We start from the raw sequence: 20,251 nt of genomic DNA on the forward strand, positions 1-20,251 counted from the left end.
CCGCAATTCTAAGAAGTTTCGAAAAATATGGAAATTGAAACAGGTATAATTCAAAATCATAAAAAACATAATTAAACAATTTAAAAGCATCCTTTATTCATAAAAAATCTTGCCGATTGATCGCTTCTCAGACGTTTGCTTCCTAAAGTAATATAAATTTTCAGCTTTAAGCAGTTGGTACTGCCAAAAATTTATGAGAAAGTCGTAAAAATGAAAGACACAGTAAGTACTGCGAAAAAGCATGCGTGTAAGTATAGAAAGGTACAGGAAATAGAAGACGATTTAATAGACCGTTATTATAAGTACAAAAGCGGGTAAAAAGAGAAGAATACAAAAAAAAAAAAAGAGACTGAATTGAAGATATTTTCTAGTCAAGTTGCACTGAATAGAAATCTAAAACTGCCAACTGAACTTGGGTAGTTATTTTACGAAGTCTAGTACAGTCTAGTAGTCTAATAGCTAAATACGTAGTTTGTGTACAGTCAGAATAACAGTGGGGTTGTTAGTGAATGTAAGAGGGGATATATCTTGATACGGAAAGGGAAAATAAGTTTAAGTGGGAGCAAGAGTAGAAGGGATTTGGATGAAAAATTTGTGGATTGTCTTGTTTGCCACGCTATTCTCATTCCTCGTTGAGATCTACTATAAGACACATTGGTAATCAATTAACACCACCAACTGTGCCTTGTGTTCATTCTATTAATTAACTAATTTAATTTATTTAAATTTTTAACTTCAAGGCAGTGAATCGAGGAAGAAATATAACACAAAATTCAATAAAATCATACAAGGAGATAAATTTTTATTTGATTAATCAATTTATTTACAATATTTGTACATATATACACACGTATGTATATCTATATAAATATATCTTCTATAAATATTTAACAAGAAGAAATACAGATATATTTTTATAAGTCTAAATTCATAGTAACGTGCACCGGAAGTGTGTCAGCACGATATATTTTAGTGATGCTGCTGCGCGAATTTTAAAACTTGAATATTTATGAATAAGCGATGAATTAATTAATGATTATTAAAAAAAAATTGTGAGTGCTGTATAAAGTATACAGATAAAAATATATATATTTATATTTTTTATAACGTATATTAAAGGTAAATTGCTGGCGACTAAAATTAAAGAGGCCTTTGGCAAATAGAAATATATTCTATTAAATTATTTAAATAATGTCGCACTTGATGTCTAATCAGGCAAATGCGCCGTTACAAGGGGGTGATTTCAAGGTAAGAAAATTTTTTTTTTAACCTTTATAAGTATTAATTTGTAATTAGTTTTAAACATTATTTATAATCAATAATCTACTGCATATTTATTAGTTATTATGTAAAAAAAAATTACACGCGCTTTACATTTCTTCGCATGGCTTTTTCCTTATATCTATATGACGTATCGATTTAATTATTACCGTTAAATGTCAATTTGTGAATAAATAAATAACAACAATACTGAACTAAAAAAAAAAAAAAAAAAAAAAAAAAAAAAACATTTTTAGAAGGTAAATATTTATTGATTTTGTGAGTCAATTAACTTTTTCAATTGCTGAAGATAAACAAGAAATTTTATAGAAATTAATGCGTAACATCAAAGTTAATCAATATATAAAAAAATATTTAGTTGGGTTGAAGTAAAGTTACACGTGAATCAATAGTTTACTATGCAGAAGCTATGGTAAATAATAAAGTAAAATATTATCGGTTTTTATCGGATTTTTGTTTCTATACAAATTGAGAATCCGTTAGTAGGGGTGAACAAAAATCGTTTGCGCATGATTGAAAGTTTGTGACTTACCATCTGTCGCTTGTTTGAATACAATCTAATTCCAAATGTGTGTATGTATATGTACAATAACTTACTGCAATACTTATAAGTAATTGTAGTGGTAGTTGAATAAAATCGAAGTAACACAATTTTCATCTTTTACCTTGCGGTATATCTATGTACATGTAAATCATTACATCACCGTCTACTTCTACGTCCCGAGTACACAAAGTTCAACGACATATGGACTGGAGAAAAAATCAATACTTTAACTCTATAGACATGAATAAATAAGATAATTCGATTATTGTTAAGCTATATTGCAAAGATTCTGCAAAGTAAAAGTTTAAATAAAGATTTTTATACGGTACGCTTCTCCATGCTAAAATAGTATTCTATGTATTTGCTTATAATATTTTCAATGCTTTCTATTTCCATTATTTACTTTATAAGTAAAGTAGTAAGCTTTTTATAGACCGTTAAAAATTTAGCGATAGCTATTAAAGTACCTCGTGTCTTTAGCGATAAAGCCGATATGTAAGCAAGTAGTGTGAGCACACTGCTATAACTTTTTCATTTTTGTAATAGAATATTTCGAATAATTTTTTTCTTTATTTTATTAATTTTTACATTCATATAGTTCATTAAAAATTCATTATGTTACTGCTTAAAATATTTTTCAGTCAGTAAAAATGTCACTAAAGTAGTAAAACTATTATCTCGAAATTGATTTTTAAAAAGGTTAATTAAGATTTTAAATAATCTTAGTTTTGAAGTAAAACAATTTTTAAGTCGTAGTTGTATTTATTTTTAAACTCAAGTTATTATGGAATGGAATTTTCCATTCCTGTAGGCCTCGGATTGTCTTCATGTTCATGACGTTGACAATACACATTCAATACACAATAGTTACAGGAATTACAGTGGGGACACAACCGTAAGTCTGTACGCACCTATTGGTTCTTGTGTCCCTGTTTAAGTACTTACTATCATTATTATTATTATTATTATTATTTATTTTCTTTTTTTTTTGTGCCAATATATCCTTACTTATTTACTTTACTTCAAATTATTTTGTCAATATTAGAATCACTGATTACAGTAAAATTTTAACCAATTGCATGGCAAATAATAGCTTTTAAACTGTATACAGGAAAAAAAATTATTAGATTATTCAAAAAAATTTCAAGTTTCCTTGGTTCTACTAAGAAACTTATGCGCTCAATAAAAATAAATAAATCACTATTTATTAATTAAATCTTTTTTAACGGTAATGGACCATCGAGTATTATTTCTGATTAGAGATTGAAATTTTTCATCGTTTTTGTGCAAAGAGAAAGTATTGCAGTACGTATTTCGGTCATAGTAATAATAAAGTAGTTAGAAATGTATCTTGTTATTAATCATTAATTAAATAAAAATAAAATCACAAATTGAAGCATATTTTTAAGTACTAAAAGTGAGTTATACACTCATAAAAACGTTATCGATATTTATTAATCGAAAGTTATGTGTAGTAATAGCTTATTCGAATTTTTTATCAGATCATGAAAATAATGAAATTTTAAACAGTTATTCTTTCAATTTTTTTTAAAAGATTATAAAAATATAAATAAATATAACTTAACATATTTTTAATAGGCGAATATAGAACAAAAAGTAATGAAAAAAATGGGTTTTACAAATAATTTTAAATGCAATCGCTACTGATAGTATTTTAATTCTACTTCAATGTTTTTAGATAAGGATTTGAGCAATAGCTCAAAATCCTCATTTTGATGTCAGGAATAATTAATGTTACGTTAAGGCAATAGTTTCTAAGATAAAAATTTCTAAATTTTCATTTTTTCGTTTACTTTTAATTAATAACACAAATTAAAAACGTTATTAAATTTTTATTAGGATTACATATTGTTAAGTGCGTTATCGAAATTTTTAAAATCAATTTTTAACAAAATTCCTAAACCATTTAAAGTGATGGACACAAAATTCATTAATATTAGCGCACAATAAACTATTATAATTTTATTTAATTTATTAATCAATCAAATAAATTCTAACTTATTAATATAATAAAATTAAAATTTTATAAATAAAGTCGATAAATTTGCCGACATACAACAATAACTTACTTGTATTTTTTTATTCATTTTATAAATTCAAGTAAATAAAATATGTCAAAAGTATTTCAGACGGATAAACAATCGTAATTTTGTAATTAATATTATAAAAAAAAAATAACTTAGCAAAATATAAACAAATAAGTTTGTATTGCAACTCAATCCGATGTTTTATTGCTAAACTCACTACCGTGATAAATAATAATAAATACAATTATTTAACAACTTAATAGCAGCAATAGAGATACAGTTACATCCCATATTTGTTACAAACAGTTTAATCATAAATTTTTGAAATAATAGTCAGAGTTCAGAGCACAAACATCAGCGCGTCATAAAAATGTAATAATATAAACATGCAATGTTTTATTATCATGCATTGGGTTATTATTTAATTTTCCTCCATGTGGTTAACCAATAATAGTATTAAATTTTCCTGTTTAAAAACCCAAACATTAAGCGGCAAAACTTGTAATTACGTAAAACTAAGCAGACATTTTATAAGAAAAAAAAATATTTTGCTACACTCTTGAGTCTATTTTTACACGCAGACTTTTTTCTTTCATTGACCCTTAAAATTTTTAAAACTAGAACAAGGCATTAACTCATAAACTATATATTTTGGGTATTTGCATAACACCATGCACCCACAAGAAAAGTTAAGATACAATGTCTCGTCGCAGCTATAACTAATTTTATTACTGATGAAATTACACGTGAAAAGACAGTCACACATTTGTTTTTCATCTAATATATAAGTACATGTGTACGCATGTACAATGACTCACTAAATAGAATCTATTATTATCATTTACATAAATTTATATTGACACTTGAAATTTTTTTCTATTTTAATAAAACGTATTGTAATAATTTTTTCTGAAATGTACAATTTTTATTATCATCTACATTCGTACACATAGAAGAGTATGTCACGCTAGACTCTGAAATATTACTTCCGCTTTTATTCTTACGATTATTTTTATCAAGCTCAGTAGTTTTAATAACTTAGTATACGAGGAAGAAAGATTGATACCGTAACAAAAAGAACACACATTATATTTATACATAACAGTAGTATAAAATTAGGTTTCTCAATTAATATCATTTTCACGCATACAAAATAATTAATTAATTTTGAAAGAAGTTTAAGTAATTATTAATAAAGTTAATTAAATTACTTTACGATTTAATTATACTAAAAGCAAATTTTGTACAATAAAATCCACTATTAAGATGTATTATTAATGTAGATAACATAATAATCAAGTCTGGGATTGGTGTACTCAATTTATTTATTTCGACGCCGACAGTGCCTAACCGACCTGTCTATAAAAAATATCTTATCGCTTTAACTATTATTTATATAAATTAGAGCATTATTCTTAAAGAGGGCATCTAAATGTACTAACGAGCTTAATTTAAAATCAATTTTACTAGATCTTTAAACTTTATTAGACTTTTATAGTACAAACTTCAACGATACGACTGAACGTTTTATATGTTTCATTTCTTTACCCATTTCAATTGATAGCTTACAAATCAATCGATTACTTTTATTTTATTTACAATCGCTTCAAAAATGCAAAGTACACGCGACTCAGCACTTTATTTATTTACTAAAAATCGTAACAATAAAATTCTTTCCGTAAGAGATAAATATTTAATAATTTTATTTTTTTAAAAAGATTTGTATTTTTCATGGATCATTAATTTTTTTATATAATAAATTGAAAAAAAAAAAAAAAAATCAAACTTAAATTCAAATTACATATTTAATTAAATGATCCGACTATTCCTTCATTAAAATTTTAGTCTAACTTATTGTTATCAGAAACTCAAATATATTATCAACTTTTATTATCAAATTGTAATTATAAAAGAATGTTTAGATTGTAAACATTTATTTAAGACCAAGTTAAGTAATTGATTTAGTATTAAAGAAATAACTAATTTGTTTTTTTCTTTCATTATTTATTTAAGAAGAATAATATGATATCAATGACATCTAATATTGATATAATCATTATTAATGGGTAATAAATAATTATAAAAATAAATTCAGTGGAATATTTTTAACTTAAGTAATATGATTCAATAAAATATCATTTGACACTTATTAAACTTTTGTGACTGCAGTATAATTATTTCCAGAAGATTCTGGTTAAACTTTGATATTGTTATGGTTATAATAATGATTATAGTTATTAATATAACGATTAATAACAATAACCACTTTGAATTTTATATTAAGTATAGCGTATTATAACGGATATTCGCACGTTCATTAACATTAATTGATCTTTATAAATGAAAAATAATTTTTATTTATATTTGTAATAAATATTGACACATATCAATTAGGATACAAATAAACCCAGATATTTATAGATCATGAAACGAGGTGATGTAACAATGGCTGCAAGGCTGAAAATGTACTTAACCGTTTATACTTGATGCGTTTTACATTTATCGGTAATAATAGTAAAGCGACCGCTTAATTATCGGTATTGATTCTGCGTAATTTATTATTGTTAGAAACATTTTCAGTATTAGTTGGTTAGATAAATCAAAAGAAAATAAAATATCCACAACAAAAAATAATTTTTTAACTAAAAAAACTTTATTCTTGATTCAAATAATTCAGATTTTAATTCAAGTAATTAAATTTTTAATTTATAAATTATTCTTGATTGAATAAATTCGTCGTACTGACTGAAGATACATGGCTTTGAATCAAATAGCGATTGTTACCGATCAAAGATATAAAAATTGAAATTCAAGAATTTAAAACCCATGAAAATCGTTTACCTTGATTGACAAATTTTTTTTCTTAAATCAAGTTAGTTTTTTTTTTTATCAGTGCATAAAAATTTTTTATTCGTAAGAATTGACATTGAATATTAATTTTAAAATAAAAAATATATTTGTCATATTTAATAAAACTTGCATCATAAATTATCAATAATTACGTCATATGTAAAGGAAAAAATCCGAAGTTAAATTATATCGCATGTTTTATTTTAATAACTTGCTTTCATCACAATGACGTTAATAGCTGCATTCTATAATTATCAATTTACATTACTCTGGAACTCGAATTTATTCTTAGAAATTGTACAAGTAAAGCGTCAAATTTTCGCACTTGAAAAATAATTATTGAGCGGTAGAACATTTATTGCGTACTAGATAAGTATTTTACACAATAAATGCAGATTGATTATTACTTTAACAAATAATAAATAACATCATACATAGTTGTAAAGTAATTACGCAAGGTGTAATTGTCGACTAGCGTATTTCCGAGTGGACAATTATCATTTTTTCCGGGTCTAGATTTAATTTACGCGGCATTCAGTTTGAAGTACACATTGTGCTTTATTAATTTTTATATTGATGTTATTTTAACAACTTGACAAATAAAACTAAATTTACAGCTAACACTTACCGATTTTATCTATAATAATAACATAAAATATTAATTGATAAATTTATAAATCGTACATCACATCAATGATCTTTGACTCAATTGTATCTCATTAATAAAGATCAACATTTTAATATTTGGTCATTGACTCTTAATTATTGTTTAAAGTTCATAAAGTCTTTAAATAACTAAATAGTTCCATCTTCTGTGGATAATATTTTTATGGCTGTAATTTCTATAAATATATATATTACACAGAATTAAGAAGATTAGTTTAATTCCGTTATTGTTTTTATTATACCATCAGATCTTCCGCGAGATAAAAATATGATATTGAATGAAATTATTTATAAGTTAACAAAACTGTTTAGTTAGTTTCGTTTTTGATTTGATAAATATCTATACATAACATTCCAGTCAGCAGACAATAGCTGTAATCGGTGTATTAGCAACATTATATTTTACCTTCAAAAGCATTATTATCTATTTTATGGGTTAAATGCATCCTCATTTGCAAGTAAATTATGCTGCTTTGACGTAGTAATATTATAATGAATATGGATCATTTACAATTAAATTAAATCAAAATTAGTTTCATCATTTACTTATTCAATTATTTTTTAAATATATTTATTTTATAATTATCATCTAATATACTTTGTATATCGATGAAAAAGTTTATTTATTTATTTATTTATTTATTTTTTTTTTTTTTTTTCATTACGAAACACTATATCCGTGTTATTCTGGTTCACAACTTATGACAATATATAGAAATGTATTCAGCGGATGTTGACAAATAAACTTGGATTATTAATTCTTTAATACGTCAAATTTAGAGAAAAATAATAAAAATCGTGACTTTTTATTATTTAAAAATACACTTTGAATTCTGGCAACCTGCCCTTTTACAATAAAATTATGTAAGCTTATAGAATATAAAACAAAACAAAGTAAATAAATTAAATTCCATGGTCACTTTTAGTTTTAACCAATTGTAATCGCGCGGTCTCGACATCAATTGATACAATTGATAGATGATTAAACTAAATCAATCGTTAAATTTATCGCAAATGATTGAATATTATTATTCAAAAAGTTATTTTTATTTATTCATTTATTTATTGTTTTTCTTATTATTTATAAAAGGCCAATTGTGTGATTTTTATAAATAAATCATTTCAAAGAAATAATTCAAAAAGAAATTAATATGTTTACTCTTTAATTTTATCGGAATAATAATAATTTTTAAAATAAATCAAATACATCATTAAAAATACATCATTAAAAAAAATATGTCACCTGGATTATATTTACTTATTCATTTTGCACCAAATATGTTTGTAATAAAAATATCTTCTTTTATTAAGGAAATATTTTTGTTTTAAAATATGATAATCAATGTCATTATTATTTATGAGAATACGATGATCAAGATGTCTGATGACAGATAAAAATTAATAAACGTAGTTTTAGTAATTCAAAACCGCGTGCATTCATATTATTTGTTCATTTGGCAATATGACAATTTATGCTGTCTCTTTAATAATAAATACATACCGGATGTAATTCATGCTAATTTGTTCTGAAAATATTGCTGATTGACGGATTTGGCATAAATATCCACATTTCAATGCTTATAATGAGTATACAAAAAATTTTCATCACATTTTACGTCGCATTAATTGCAAAAATAAATAATTAATAATAGTTACATATTTATTTTAATTAAAATGAAAAAACTAAAAAAATACATGAAAATTAAGTTAGCCGACATTTCAAAATTTTTAGAAATTTTTCATTGAAAAAATTTCAATTAAATAATTAAAAAAACTATGAGTGTAATTTTTTAGAAATATCTTTTTAGTTGTAATTTAATTAATAAAAAAAATTAAAAATTTTCAGATGACTTCTAACTTCAGTGTCATAAAAATACTTATGGCATTAAATTTAGCTGTCACTTGACAATTTTTTAAATTTCTATAACAAAAAAATTTATTTTAAAAAATTGCATTTTTAATTTATTAAAATTTCTACAAGTCCATTTTTTTAATAATTTTTTTTATATAATTTATTTGTTAAAAAAAATTGAAACAATTCTGAAGTGACAGCTAAATTTAATGTCATAAAATACTTAAATTAGCCGACGTTTTTGATTTTTTTTTCACTCATTAAATTAGAACTAAAAATTTTTGAAAAATTGCACTTGAAGTTTTTCAAGTTTTTATAAAAAAGAAAAAAATAAAAAAATTAATGATAATACATCTAATCCAACATATAATACTCAAAATGTTATATTATTAAATTTTGTGTATATATTATTATCTCTCTTTGATTAAATTTAACAATAAACACAAAGTTTTTGTAACTTTGCCAAGTGGCGCCCTCATCTTAAAAATAGAAACTCATCTACTTTTAAATTAAAATTTTATTTATTTTGAATTTCCGTTAGCCTTGTTTGTATCTCACACCTATTATAGTCATTACTCCTAAACACCACATATTGATTGATTTAATTGAGGGGAAAAAATGTGATTAGGAAGAAATCAATAAATTGGAGAAAATAATAAATAAAATATTTTGTTAGGGTCCTAATAGTAACACGTTCATCCAATTACCATTAACTCTTCCTATTTTTGCATTGGCTACAGACCGAATAAAGTTAGAAGATATATATTAAGAAAGCTTATTCGTCCTCGGGACATTCTCAAACGTTTCATTTTGGCAACGATTCATTAAGCTTTTTGCGTCTTCAAGTATTCACTCTACTAGAGTAAACTACCCTACTCTAGACATTACATTATACATTAGTCTTATTCTATTCGTCAGGAGTCACTTACTAATCTACAATACAAGAGTGCACACGCATCAAACTCGAGACGGAGACTCATATTCAGTTATTGTCATTGTTGAACCAGTTTAAGACGGATTTATTATTGAAATAACTTTATCATTATTATTATTATTATTATTATTATTATTATTATTATTATTATTATTATTATTATTATTATTATTATTATTATTATTATTATTATTATTAAAATTATTGTTCAGTCAAATAGGTGAAATAATTCTAGTTCTAATTTTATTAACTGCTTTTGTTGAATATTTATTATTCAATGTTAGTTTATTACTTTATAGTGCTGGTGCAGTTATCAAACAATAACACTAAAAGTTTTATTTTGAAATAAAATAAAAAAAAAAAACAGTGATATTAAACTTTTTTTTTTTTTTAAATAATTATTAAAAATGCCTCTCATCGTTAATGATTCTACTGAATTTTTAATAAGTTATTGTAATAAGTGCATATAGTTAAATATGATTAGTGATAAGATTATTAATGCATCTTTACCTCAATAGACAACAAAAAATATATATGTACATAATATATCAAACAGTTAATCGTTAATACCGCTTAGTGCTTCTTTTTTTATTAATTACATGGGTTTTAAAGTATTATTTTTATTATAATATCAAAAAGTTAAAACTAATCGAATAAGCCAAGAAATTGAAATAAAATAACAATGGATTTTGAGGAAATAAGTCACACCGAGAGTGATTTCGATGTTGAAATGAGCTCACTGTCATCGACTTACGTTCCAACGGATGGACGAGGAAAAGTTAATACTCTTTACACACATATTTTATTACTCGATTAATCATAGATAGTTTTCATCCATGAACATAGTTTTTAGTTTTGTTTGTTCGTTAGATTACAAAATAAATTTACTAATAAATAAAACTGCGCTGTCGAAAGAAAATATTAATAAATATATTACCGGAACTTAGATGATTGAAAATTAGAGATAATAGCAATAAAGTGCGCTGAGATAGGGTGTCACAATTATTTTGTTTAATAATTTACTCTCGAGGATACCGTTTAGTATCCGTTCATTGATATTGATATATATTGGCAATTACGTAATGTATGTGTAATATATAATGTTTAATCATTAATGCTTAATCCAAGTTCATTATTTACAATGTTATTTCAAGCGCGGTATTAATGGTAAATTTATTCAGAAATTCATTAAACTCATTAACTTTGATACTTCCTTTCTTTATACATTTAAATTTAAATTTAATTAAACAAACACTTACAATAACAATGATAATGATAAATAATTTTTTTTATTTACAGCGAACACCCATGCGTCCAATGATTGCCGAATATGACCCAAAAAGACATGAAACAAAAACAGAATTGTCAGACATGGTTCTTGTCAAGTAAGTTTTGCTACAATTTTATTTATTCAGCAATGCTGATTTAAAATTTTGTTATTTTTAATTATTGATTATAAATAAGAACAATCCATTAAACGGAACGGTTTACGTTGATCATCTGACTAAAAATTTCGACTTGACTCCCAGACTTTACTGTCTTAAACTGATCATTATCATCGCTTTATTGCTGAAAAAAGTTGTTTAAATAATATTAAAAAAATTCCATAGCTTTTTATGCGAATGGAGAATGACAATCATGTTTATTAATGTACATCTACGTTTACCATTTAATTACTGTTGATTTAAAAATTTTACTTTAAAAGTAAAGTATTTTTCGGTGATATTTTTTTACTTAACTAACTCGGCTTGAAATGTAACTTTGGTTGTTAAAGTTTATTTTTTAATCGCACACTGTAATATAAGTTTTTATTATTATTATTTTCTTAATCATTATTTATCTTCAAACAATAAAATCTAGTTATAAAGCGATAAACTCAACGGCCTCTCAATTGGTATCAAAGCTATAGAATAATTCATTAAAATTATGATATGAAGTTTCAATGATATTTTTAATTGAGTGGCATTGAAAGTTGATTAATTAGGTAATTATCACTGATTAGTCCATCTTAAAAAACGCAAATTAATTAAATAGCTTCAATTGACTTTTATCATCAAAAATTTTGTATGTTTACTTATAATTTTTGATAAGCCGGGAATTTATTTAAATTTCACTCGTACAACGTAAAAATCGCCAATATACTTTACTTTCATTGAAAATGATTAGTTAAAAAAAAGTGTATAAATGTGCTATTTAATATTTTAATTGTTATTGTTGTATGCATACCGTTTGATCATCGTTTGACAATTTGGATGTATTTTTATTTATTTTAATTTAGTTTTTCTCTTTGTTTGTTACTGTAATATTAAAATTATCGCTTGATATTGAAAGTGCTAAGATGTACTCCGAAGTTATTGTTGGCAAATGAGAAATCTTAATTATTTTATCCCTGATTTATAATTATAAAATCGAAATCTTAAAAATTAAAATAAATAATACATAAATATCAAGTACAAAGGATGTAATTACAAAGAAAAAAAAACAAGTACATACAAACGTTTTATAATAATTGATTTATTTGAAACAAGATTACATTAATGTGTTTTTTATTGTGGATAAGTTACAATTAACTGTTTTAATAAAGTGTTAAATAAATATAAAAAGTAAATACAAATGTTACCTACAAGTTTATCTTGATAAAAAACTGGATTTTCTGGTTTTTTTTATTTACATCGCTTAATAACAGATTTCTTATGGGGTATGTTAATTTTATAATTTAAAGATAAACACAGATTTATCTTAATCTACAAGAATTATAAAAAGATTTATCAAGTCTACAAATTAAAACAAAAAAAAAAAAATGTTTTTTCAAGTACACTATTGAGCAATGTTAATTTCAAAATCAGTAATAAAGATAATAACGTATAAATCTTTTTCTAATCAGATAATAAAACTACTTGCTTCGTGGAAATTTCCACACAGTAATGAATAAGTGGCTTAAAATTTAGTGATAATCCAAAATAATTATTTATATATTTTTTCAACCCTATTCATGATCATAATTATGTCACATTTATTGTAAACGCGTAAAATTCTTAAGAATTATTCATCCTGTCAACAATATAGATAAGTCAATTGATTAAGGTTAATTATTGTATACATAAAGTAATTCTCCGAATTAATCGACATCTTTTAAAAACATTTATCGGCTTAAATATAAAAATTTTTTATTTGATAAATGAGCTTTTCACAATTCAATTTAAAGTAATTGTCTACAATCATTCAAATAAAAATGTTTATTATCATAAACAGCTTACTTTTTTTTATTTAATTCTTGTCAAGCTTAAAATATATTTTTTTGCATAGATAATATTTCTTTATACAAAATTTAAGAATATTAATTGCTTCAACAATATAAGCTACTTTCCTTATCTCTTTTTCGTTCATTATCATTATGCATGAATTGTGTACATGCATTTCAATGAAAAGAATTTAAACTAATGTTAATAATATGGAATTTCCTATCACCTATGTTCGAAAAATGCATTTCAAAAAGTACGATATGTTTATCTTTTATTTTCTTAGACATTCACATATACGTGGGCGTAATACGTCATCTTTCAACAACGGAATGTTGCATACTTAGATTTTATATAAATAAAACTTGACTCAGCAAAAAAAAGTTATAAGGAAAGCTAGACACTCGATAATTATTACTATATATTACTGTTGCATAACAGACAAATTTATATATTCACATTAATATCACGCGATTGTAATTTATTATTTTTTGCGCGCCCTAGAATAATTTTGAATAAAAGTTTAGATCATGCGGTATGCAATAAATTAAACAATTACTTTTAAATTTAAATAGTTTATTATTATTATTGTTTTTTTAATCGTTATATTGATATTAAAATAAACCAACAGTAGAAAAAAAAATAGTTTAACTACTTTTGTAAGTAAATAAAACTATAATAATTGACAAAATGAATACTATCTATGAATAGTATCAATGAAGACATAAGTGACTTGACAGACTGAATAGACAAGAAGACATTAGATGATAAAAAAGTAAATAAATAATCGAGACAATAACAATTAGTATTATTGAACTGACATGGAAATAAAAATTTAGACTATTTTTGATAAAATGATATAATCTCGTTAACGTGTATTATCCTTTTTTGTTGTGAAGTGGAATGTTAAAGTAAACAATGGCTTGTTAGTCGTCGTACTGCGTCGTGGCGCTGGGCGTCGGTGATGCAGTGCGGTGGTTGCAGCTGAGCCTGATCTCTAAGCCAGAAAATGTCATGTGTGAGACGCGTGTGTCTCTCGCACACGAAACACGTGTGAACCCGTGTTGTGTCACCGTGTCACGTGACACGTCGAGCGCGAGAGTATCTCACAAGTGAGAGCTCTTATCTCGTCAAAAATGAGAGCTCGCAACACACCTAAGGAGAGAGACTACCGCACTTCAACCGGTACCTACACAACCTCTACCTTTTACGATTTATATCATTTAATATTAATATTTTATTAATGAATTTATAAAAAAAAAAAAAAAAAAATGATTAATAAATAAAAAAAATTTATAGCGGTCTCTTTACTACTGCATTGTCATTGTTTTTTATTGATCAAATTGTACTCGACCCTATCAAGGATAGGATGTCCAGCAATTCGGTAAATTCATAGAAAAATTAATAAGTAAATTCCAAGTACTTAGTTTTGCTTCATAAGAAAATATTTTTACGCGTATTAGTTTTTTTTTTCAAGAACATTCGGTCCTATTTTATGTTAGATGTATTGTATTGAGGATTTCTTCCTATCCCTAAAAATCCTGTCAAAGAATTCTCAATATCATTACTGCGCTATTGAAATAATTCTAGCCTTGACAATGAATTTCAAAATTGCACAATTTTTGTTGAAATTAGCGTACATTGATAAATTGTATAATGGCTCATAAATTTGAATAATTTATTGAAAAATAGAAAAATGAATATTATTTAAATTAATGAGATGAAAAATGTAGTTTATAAAATTCTAGAAAATCTAATGATTAATGATAATTTTGTCATGATATTAAAGTTAGCTGTCACTTGACCATTTTTTAATTTTATTTAATAAAAAAATTTGTTCCGAAAAATTATTTTTAAAAAATTGCATTTTTAATTTATTAAAATTTCTAAATGTTAATTTTTTTAATCCAGTAATTTATTTATTGGAAAGATTATTAAATATCTGCTAGATTAATTTTCATAGTTTTGACATAAAGTAACTTTTATAAAAACTCGTTAAAAATAAAAATTTGTTTTCCTAATCAATGATATTTTAATAAAAAAAAAAATCAACGTAGAAATTTGCTGGACATTCTGTTCAATAATTATTATAAATAATAACCTTTTATTTTATAAATACACTCATTTTATTTAATAAACACGGATAACTCTGGCATGACAATAAAATAAAAAAAAAAAAAAGGGGTTTAAGGGCTACCACGCGTTACCGAGGTTTTAATAGTAATTAATAAAACATTAAGGTGTTGGTTATTTTACTTAGTTTATTAATGTAACAATATTTTCTATTGAAAATTCACTAAGAGTCGAGGTAAAATATTGATGAGATAAAAATAAAAAAATTTTATTTCATTTTTCACAGCACTATTTATTTATTATTTATTATTAAATTAGTTTTTTATTGTTATGGTTTTGAAAATAATATTTATTCCATCATATCAGCATCCTCAACGGCCTTGACAGCTATTTTCACTACACCTAACAATTTTCTTTACACCAGTCATTAACAATTTAGTGATAATTTTTCTTCATTCATCGGCTATAATATTTTTATCTCCGCATTTATTTAAAAACACTGAAGATTTTTTTTTTTTTTTTTTTTTTTTTCCCATTATATTCAATGGAATTTTTCTACTTACGTCATTGAAGTATAACAAATCCATTATTAATATCTAATACACACGGGAAGAATATATAACATTACACAATACAATCTAAATTTAGTTGAATTTTTTAACATAGAAATGTTAAAAATGACACGTAAAAATAGAACATTGAATCTTGACGCGGATTCGCTAATGAAAATTTAGCCAAGCTAAACACTCGTGTAAAAGTTGATAGAAAAAAAAAACCAAAAAATAATGAAATATTTACACATACGTACGTAAAAAGAATTACATGTTTAATGTGTTTTTTATATATAGAAATAAATATTAAAAAATAAAATACTAACAAATGTTATATTGCAGATACAAATGTGAGAAAAATGATGTACCTACAATGATATCAAATGGATCAACGCTACCATTGGTTGAGAAAGCAAACGATGAAGAAGCTGCTCTTTATAACCCATTTGAGCATAGGAAATTATCGCATCCAACATCAGACCTTGACACTCTTATCCATTTGTTGAAAGGCAGCCTTGGCTCGGGTATCCTGGCGATGCCTTTAGCTTTTAAGAGTGCTGGACTGTATTTCGGACTCGTAGCAACATTTTTAATCGGGATGGTCTGTACATACTGCGTCCACATACTTGTTAAATGTGCCCACACTCTCTGTCGACGAACACAAACACCAAGTTTAGGATTTGCCGAGGTCGCTGAGACGGCTTTCCTCGTTGGTCCTGAACCGGTTCAGAAGTACGCCAGACTTGCAAAGTGAGTAATTTTAAAACTCTAACCACTGGCTACACCAACTTTATTATTTACCTGTTTCTGGCTTCGATTTAAAACTTACTCCATCAAATAAACTCAACAAACTCAATATCAAGCCCTTGGAAGTAAAATATTATACAACTCGCTCTGAAAGATGTTTTTCATTTATTCAAAAGAAAAATTATTTATTTATCAATTTATTTTTTTATGTTACAGAGCAACGATTAATACATTTTTAGTAATTGATTTACTTGGTTGCTGCTGCGTCTACATCGTATTTGTCGCAGAAAACTTGGAACAAGTCATTGAAAATTACACCAAAAAAGACTTGGACGTAACAGTTTATATGGCGTTTTTACTACCCATACTATTGGCTTTTTCTCTCATAAGAAATCTTAAATGGCTTTCACCATTTTCCATGGTTGCAAACATGCTAATTGCATCTGGTATGGGAATCACTTTCTACTATGTCTTCCGTGACACATCTGAATTCAAACCAGTACCGGGATTTTCGAGCTTTTCTCAGCTACCAATGTTCTTCGGCACAGCCATCTTCGCTCTTGAAGGAATCGGTGTTGTAAGTATTCATTTATTTTTTTTATTTAAATAAAAATAGCAATTATTTGCGGATCTGTCTATTTTTGGTCTTAATCGAAAAAGTAATATGATTAAATTTATTCTTAACGTTTGTTAAAAGAAAATGAAATTTTCAAAGTCAATTTTTTTTATAAAGAAAAAAGAATTTATTTTATCAAACAGTTTTTGTTTTTTTAATATTATACTTTTCAAAGAAAAAAAAAATGAATTTCTTTAAAATATTATGTAACTTTATGTAACTTATTTCAAGAAGTTATTATTTTTTTTAATCTATCATATCTATTTGTAACCAAAAATAGATGCAATTGCAATTTTAAATATCTGATTAAAAAAAAAAAAAAACGTTCAAATGTAGATATTTGAAATAGTTAAAAAAAATTTTTTTTTTTCTTATAATCGTATTTCGAGTAAAAATATGTTTTTGAAGTTTAAAAAATCAGCAAGTATTTAAAATTATAACTGAAAGAACAGGAATTGTTTTTTTTTTTTAATAATCAATTAAAAATATTGAATATTATTGAGTCTAAACATTGATTATTTTTACCCAGGTTATGCCTTTGGAAAACAATATGAAGACACCAACTCACTTTATTGGATGCCCTGGAGTTCTCAACATCGGAATGTTTTTCGTAGTATCTTTGTACAGTACTGTTGGATTTTTCGGTTATCTTCGGTTCGGCGATGAAACCAAAGGATCAATAACTTTGAATCTTCCAACAGAAGAACCATTAGCTCAAGCCGTAAAAGTAATGATTGCTGTCGCTATTTTCCTCACGTATGGATTACAATTCTATGTACCGATGGAGATAATTTGGAAAAACTTAAAACATCACTTTGGAGCCCGAAAATTGTACGCTGAATATTTAGTAAGAATTGGACTGGTTATTTCCACTGTTGGTATAGCAATCGCAGTACCAAAGCTGGGACCATTCATTTCACTGGTTGGTGCGATATGTTTGTCAACATTGGGTCTTATGTTCCCGTCAGTAATTGAATTAGTAACAGTGTGGGAAACTGAAAATGGTCTTGGACCCTATTACTGGAGACTGTGGAAAAACATTTTGATAATATGTTTTGGTATTCTCGGTTTCGTAACTGGTTCATACGTAAGCTTGCAAGAAATAATGTCATCCGATGCTAAGTGAGACAGCGGCGTGACGGCGGGTCTTAACAATAGCGATGAAATTCGCGTACAACGACACTCATTGTCAATGAGTGATGATAATAATAATAATAATAATAATCACAATAATAATTATTGGCCGCTCTTCGTTGTACAAACACAATATACAATTGAGTCTATAGATTTGTATCTGCCTATATCCGGCTCTCTTATCATCCTAAGATGTCTATAAATTATCTATCATAGTTAAAGCTGAAACGGCAATAAATATTTGTCATGGTTGCTTCGGTTAGATACTCAATACAATTGGATAGACATTTCAACTGTCTATTTTTAAATTGAGTATAAATACATTTGAGAGCCGGTCTCTCGCGGACTGGAAACAACACGTCCAAGACTTGCTCGCGGTGTAGGACTCATCACTTTTCTCTCTACTTTATTCTTCCAACAATGAGAGAAAAGTTCCCAACATCTTTAATATTATTTTTTTTTTTTCTATTTTTATTTATTTATTTTTGTAGCAATTCAAACAGAATTTACCAGTATTCCGAGATGTCTATTGAATTCTCGTTTATAATTTTTTAATATTGAAACAAAACGTATCTTTTATTTAATATCGGATTGATGACTTCTTGCCGCGATCCAGTTTATTTTTGACTGCTGGCTGTAGAAATTAATACTATATACGCTTTATTAATTATCTCAATAGTTTATTATTAACATCAATCAATAATTCGGCTCTTATTAATAAAGTAACCATTTTTTTAAATATTAGTTTACAGTTTTTTGTGTTCTTATAAAAATATTTTAAACTATCTTAAATATAAATAATTTAAAATTGAGCCATTATTGACCATAAGTATCAGTATTTTTTTAATAAAGATAGTTAAATTAGTAAAAAAAAAAAAGAGTAAAATAAATGGAAAAAAAAAAAAAAAAAAAAATAGTTATTTAGTAATAGTTTTGACGGCAGTATGTTGAATTAAAATAATATTTGAAGCAGTACAATGAATGAATGATTACATTCTAGTAAAGATAAAATATGCATTGTTCAAATTAATTAAGGAATTTCAATTATAAAATAATAAAACTTTATAAAATCTACAATGACAAACGATATTAATAAAAGATACGAGTGAATGAATATATAAATTAAATGCATGCGTATACGAGTTATGAGAAAGTGACGTGCGCTCAATTATTTAATGCAATCAATATGCACATTTTTTTTTTAAATATTATTTTCAAGTAAATATCACTAATATTCTTCATTTATTTATGTATAAATTTAATTTTTGTTAAAAAAATTGCAGAATCTCGGTGGCATTAACGCGCTAAAATAATTATTAAAATTTTACATCAGAATACATAAAACACCAAGCATTTTTTATATAATAGACAATTTTTTTTTTTTAAATAATTAATTTTATACCAAAATAATGAATTTATACGAAATTATGATGATTTATTTACAGCATTATACACGCAATAAATAACGAAGGAATTATTAAAAAATTTTTTTAATAATTTCAATTAAGTAATTTAAAAATTGTAACACGAAAATTAATTATGTATAGCTGTGCGTATGGATCTAATTTTTGTGCATATTGTTACTTTATATTATAATGTATAATATGTTATTCTATTTAATACATGAGTGAAAAATTTTGAAAATTTTTACATTCTTATTTTTTTTTAATACCTCATTTCATTAAATATAATGTTACGATTAAGATATAAGAATTA

The 20,251-nt window shown here is 25.2% G+C and overlaps 1 protein-coding gene across 3 annotated transcripts; it reads left to right on the plus strand.

The window, feature by feature from the left end:
- Positions 1–627: 627 nt before the first annotated feature.
- Positions 628–20,183, plus strand: LOC141532458 (proton-coupled amino acid transporter-like protein pathetic). Of its 3 annotated transcripts, none has more exons than XM_074250795.1 (6): positions 628–1,052; positions 1,120–1,248; positions 11,475–11,560; positions 16,381–16,788; positions 17,002–17,362; positions 17,931–20,183. In XM_074250795.1, the coding sequence occupies exons 2-6, from the start codon at positions 1,192–1,194 to the stop codon at positions 18,525–18,527; spliced, it is 1,509 nt and encodes a 502-aa protein (XP_074106896.1). In that variant the 5' UTR covers positions 628–1,052; positions 1,120–1,191; the 3' UTR covers positions 18,528–20,183. The 3 variants fall into 3 exon arrangements, with proteins under 3 accessions (XP_074106896.1, XP_074106897.1, XP_074106895.1); XM_074250796.1 differs by having other exon boundaries at positions 628–850; XM_074250794.1 differs by lacking the exons at positions 628–1,052; positions 1,120–1,248 and adding an exon at positions 10,592–10,953.
- The last annotated feature ends 68 nt before the right edge of the window (positions 20,184–20,251 follow it).

Source organism: Cotesia typhae, unplaced genomic scaffold, assembly GCF_013202065.1.
Source record: "Cotesia typhae breed Kobodo isofemale line unplaced genomic scaffold, CoteBio_Ctyphae contig_65, whole genome shotgun sequence".
Taxonomy (NCBI): domain Eukaryota; kingdom Metazoa; phylum Arthropoda; class Insecta; order Hymenoptera; family Braconidae; genus Cotesia; species Cotesia typhae.

What these genes read in the sequence shown, in the direction of transcription:
- LOC141532458 (XM_074250794.1), top strand. Translation starts at nt 10,858, where the DNA reads ATGGATTTTGAGGAAATAAGTCACACCGAGAGTGATTTCGATGTTGAA. An exon ending in CAACGGATGGACGAGGAAAA is followed by an intron (nt 10,954 to 11,474) that starts GTTAATACTCTT and finishes TTTTATTTACAG; the next exon opens with CGAACACCCATGCGTCCAAT. An exon ending in CTCTTGAAGGAATCGGTGTT is followed by an intron (nt 17,363 to 17,930) that starts GTAAGTATTCAT and finishes ATTTTTACCCAG; the next exon opens with GTTATGCCTTTGGAAAACAA.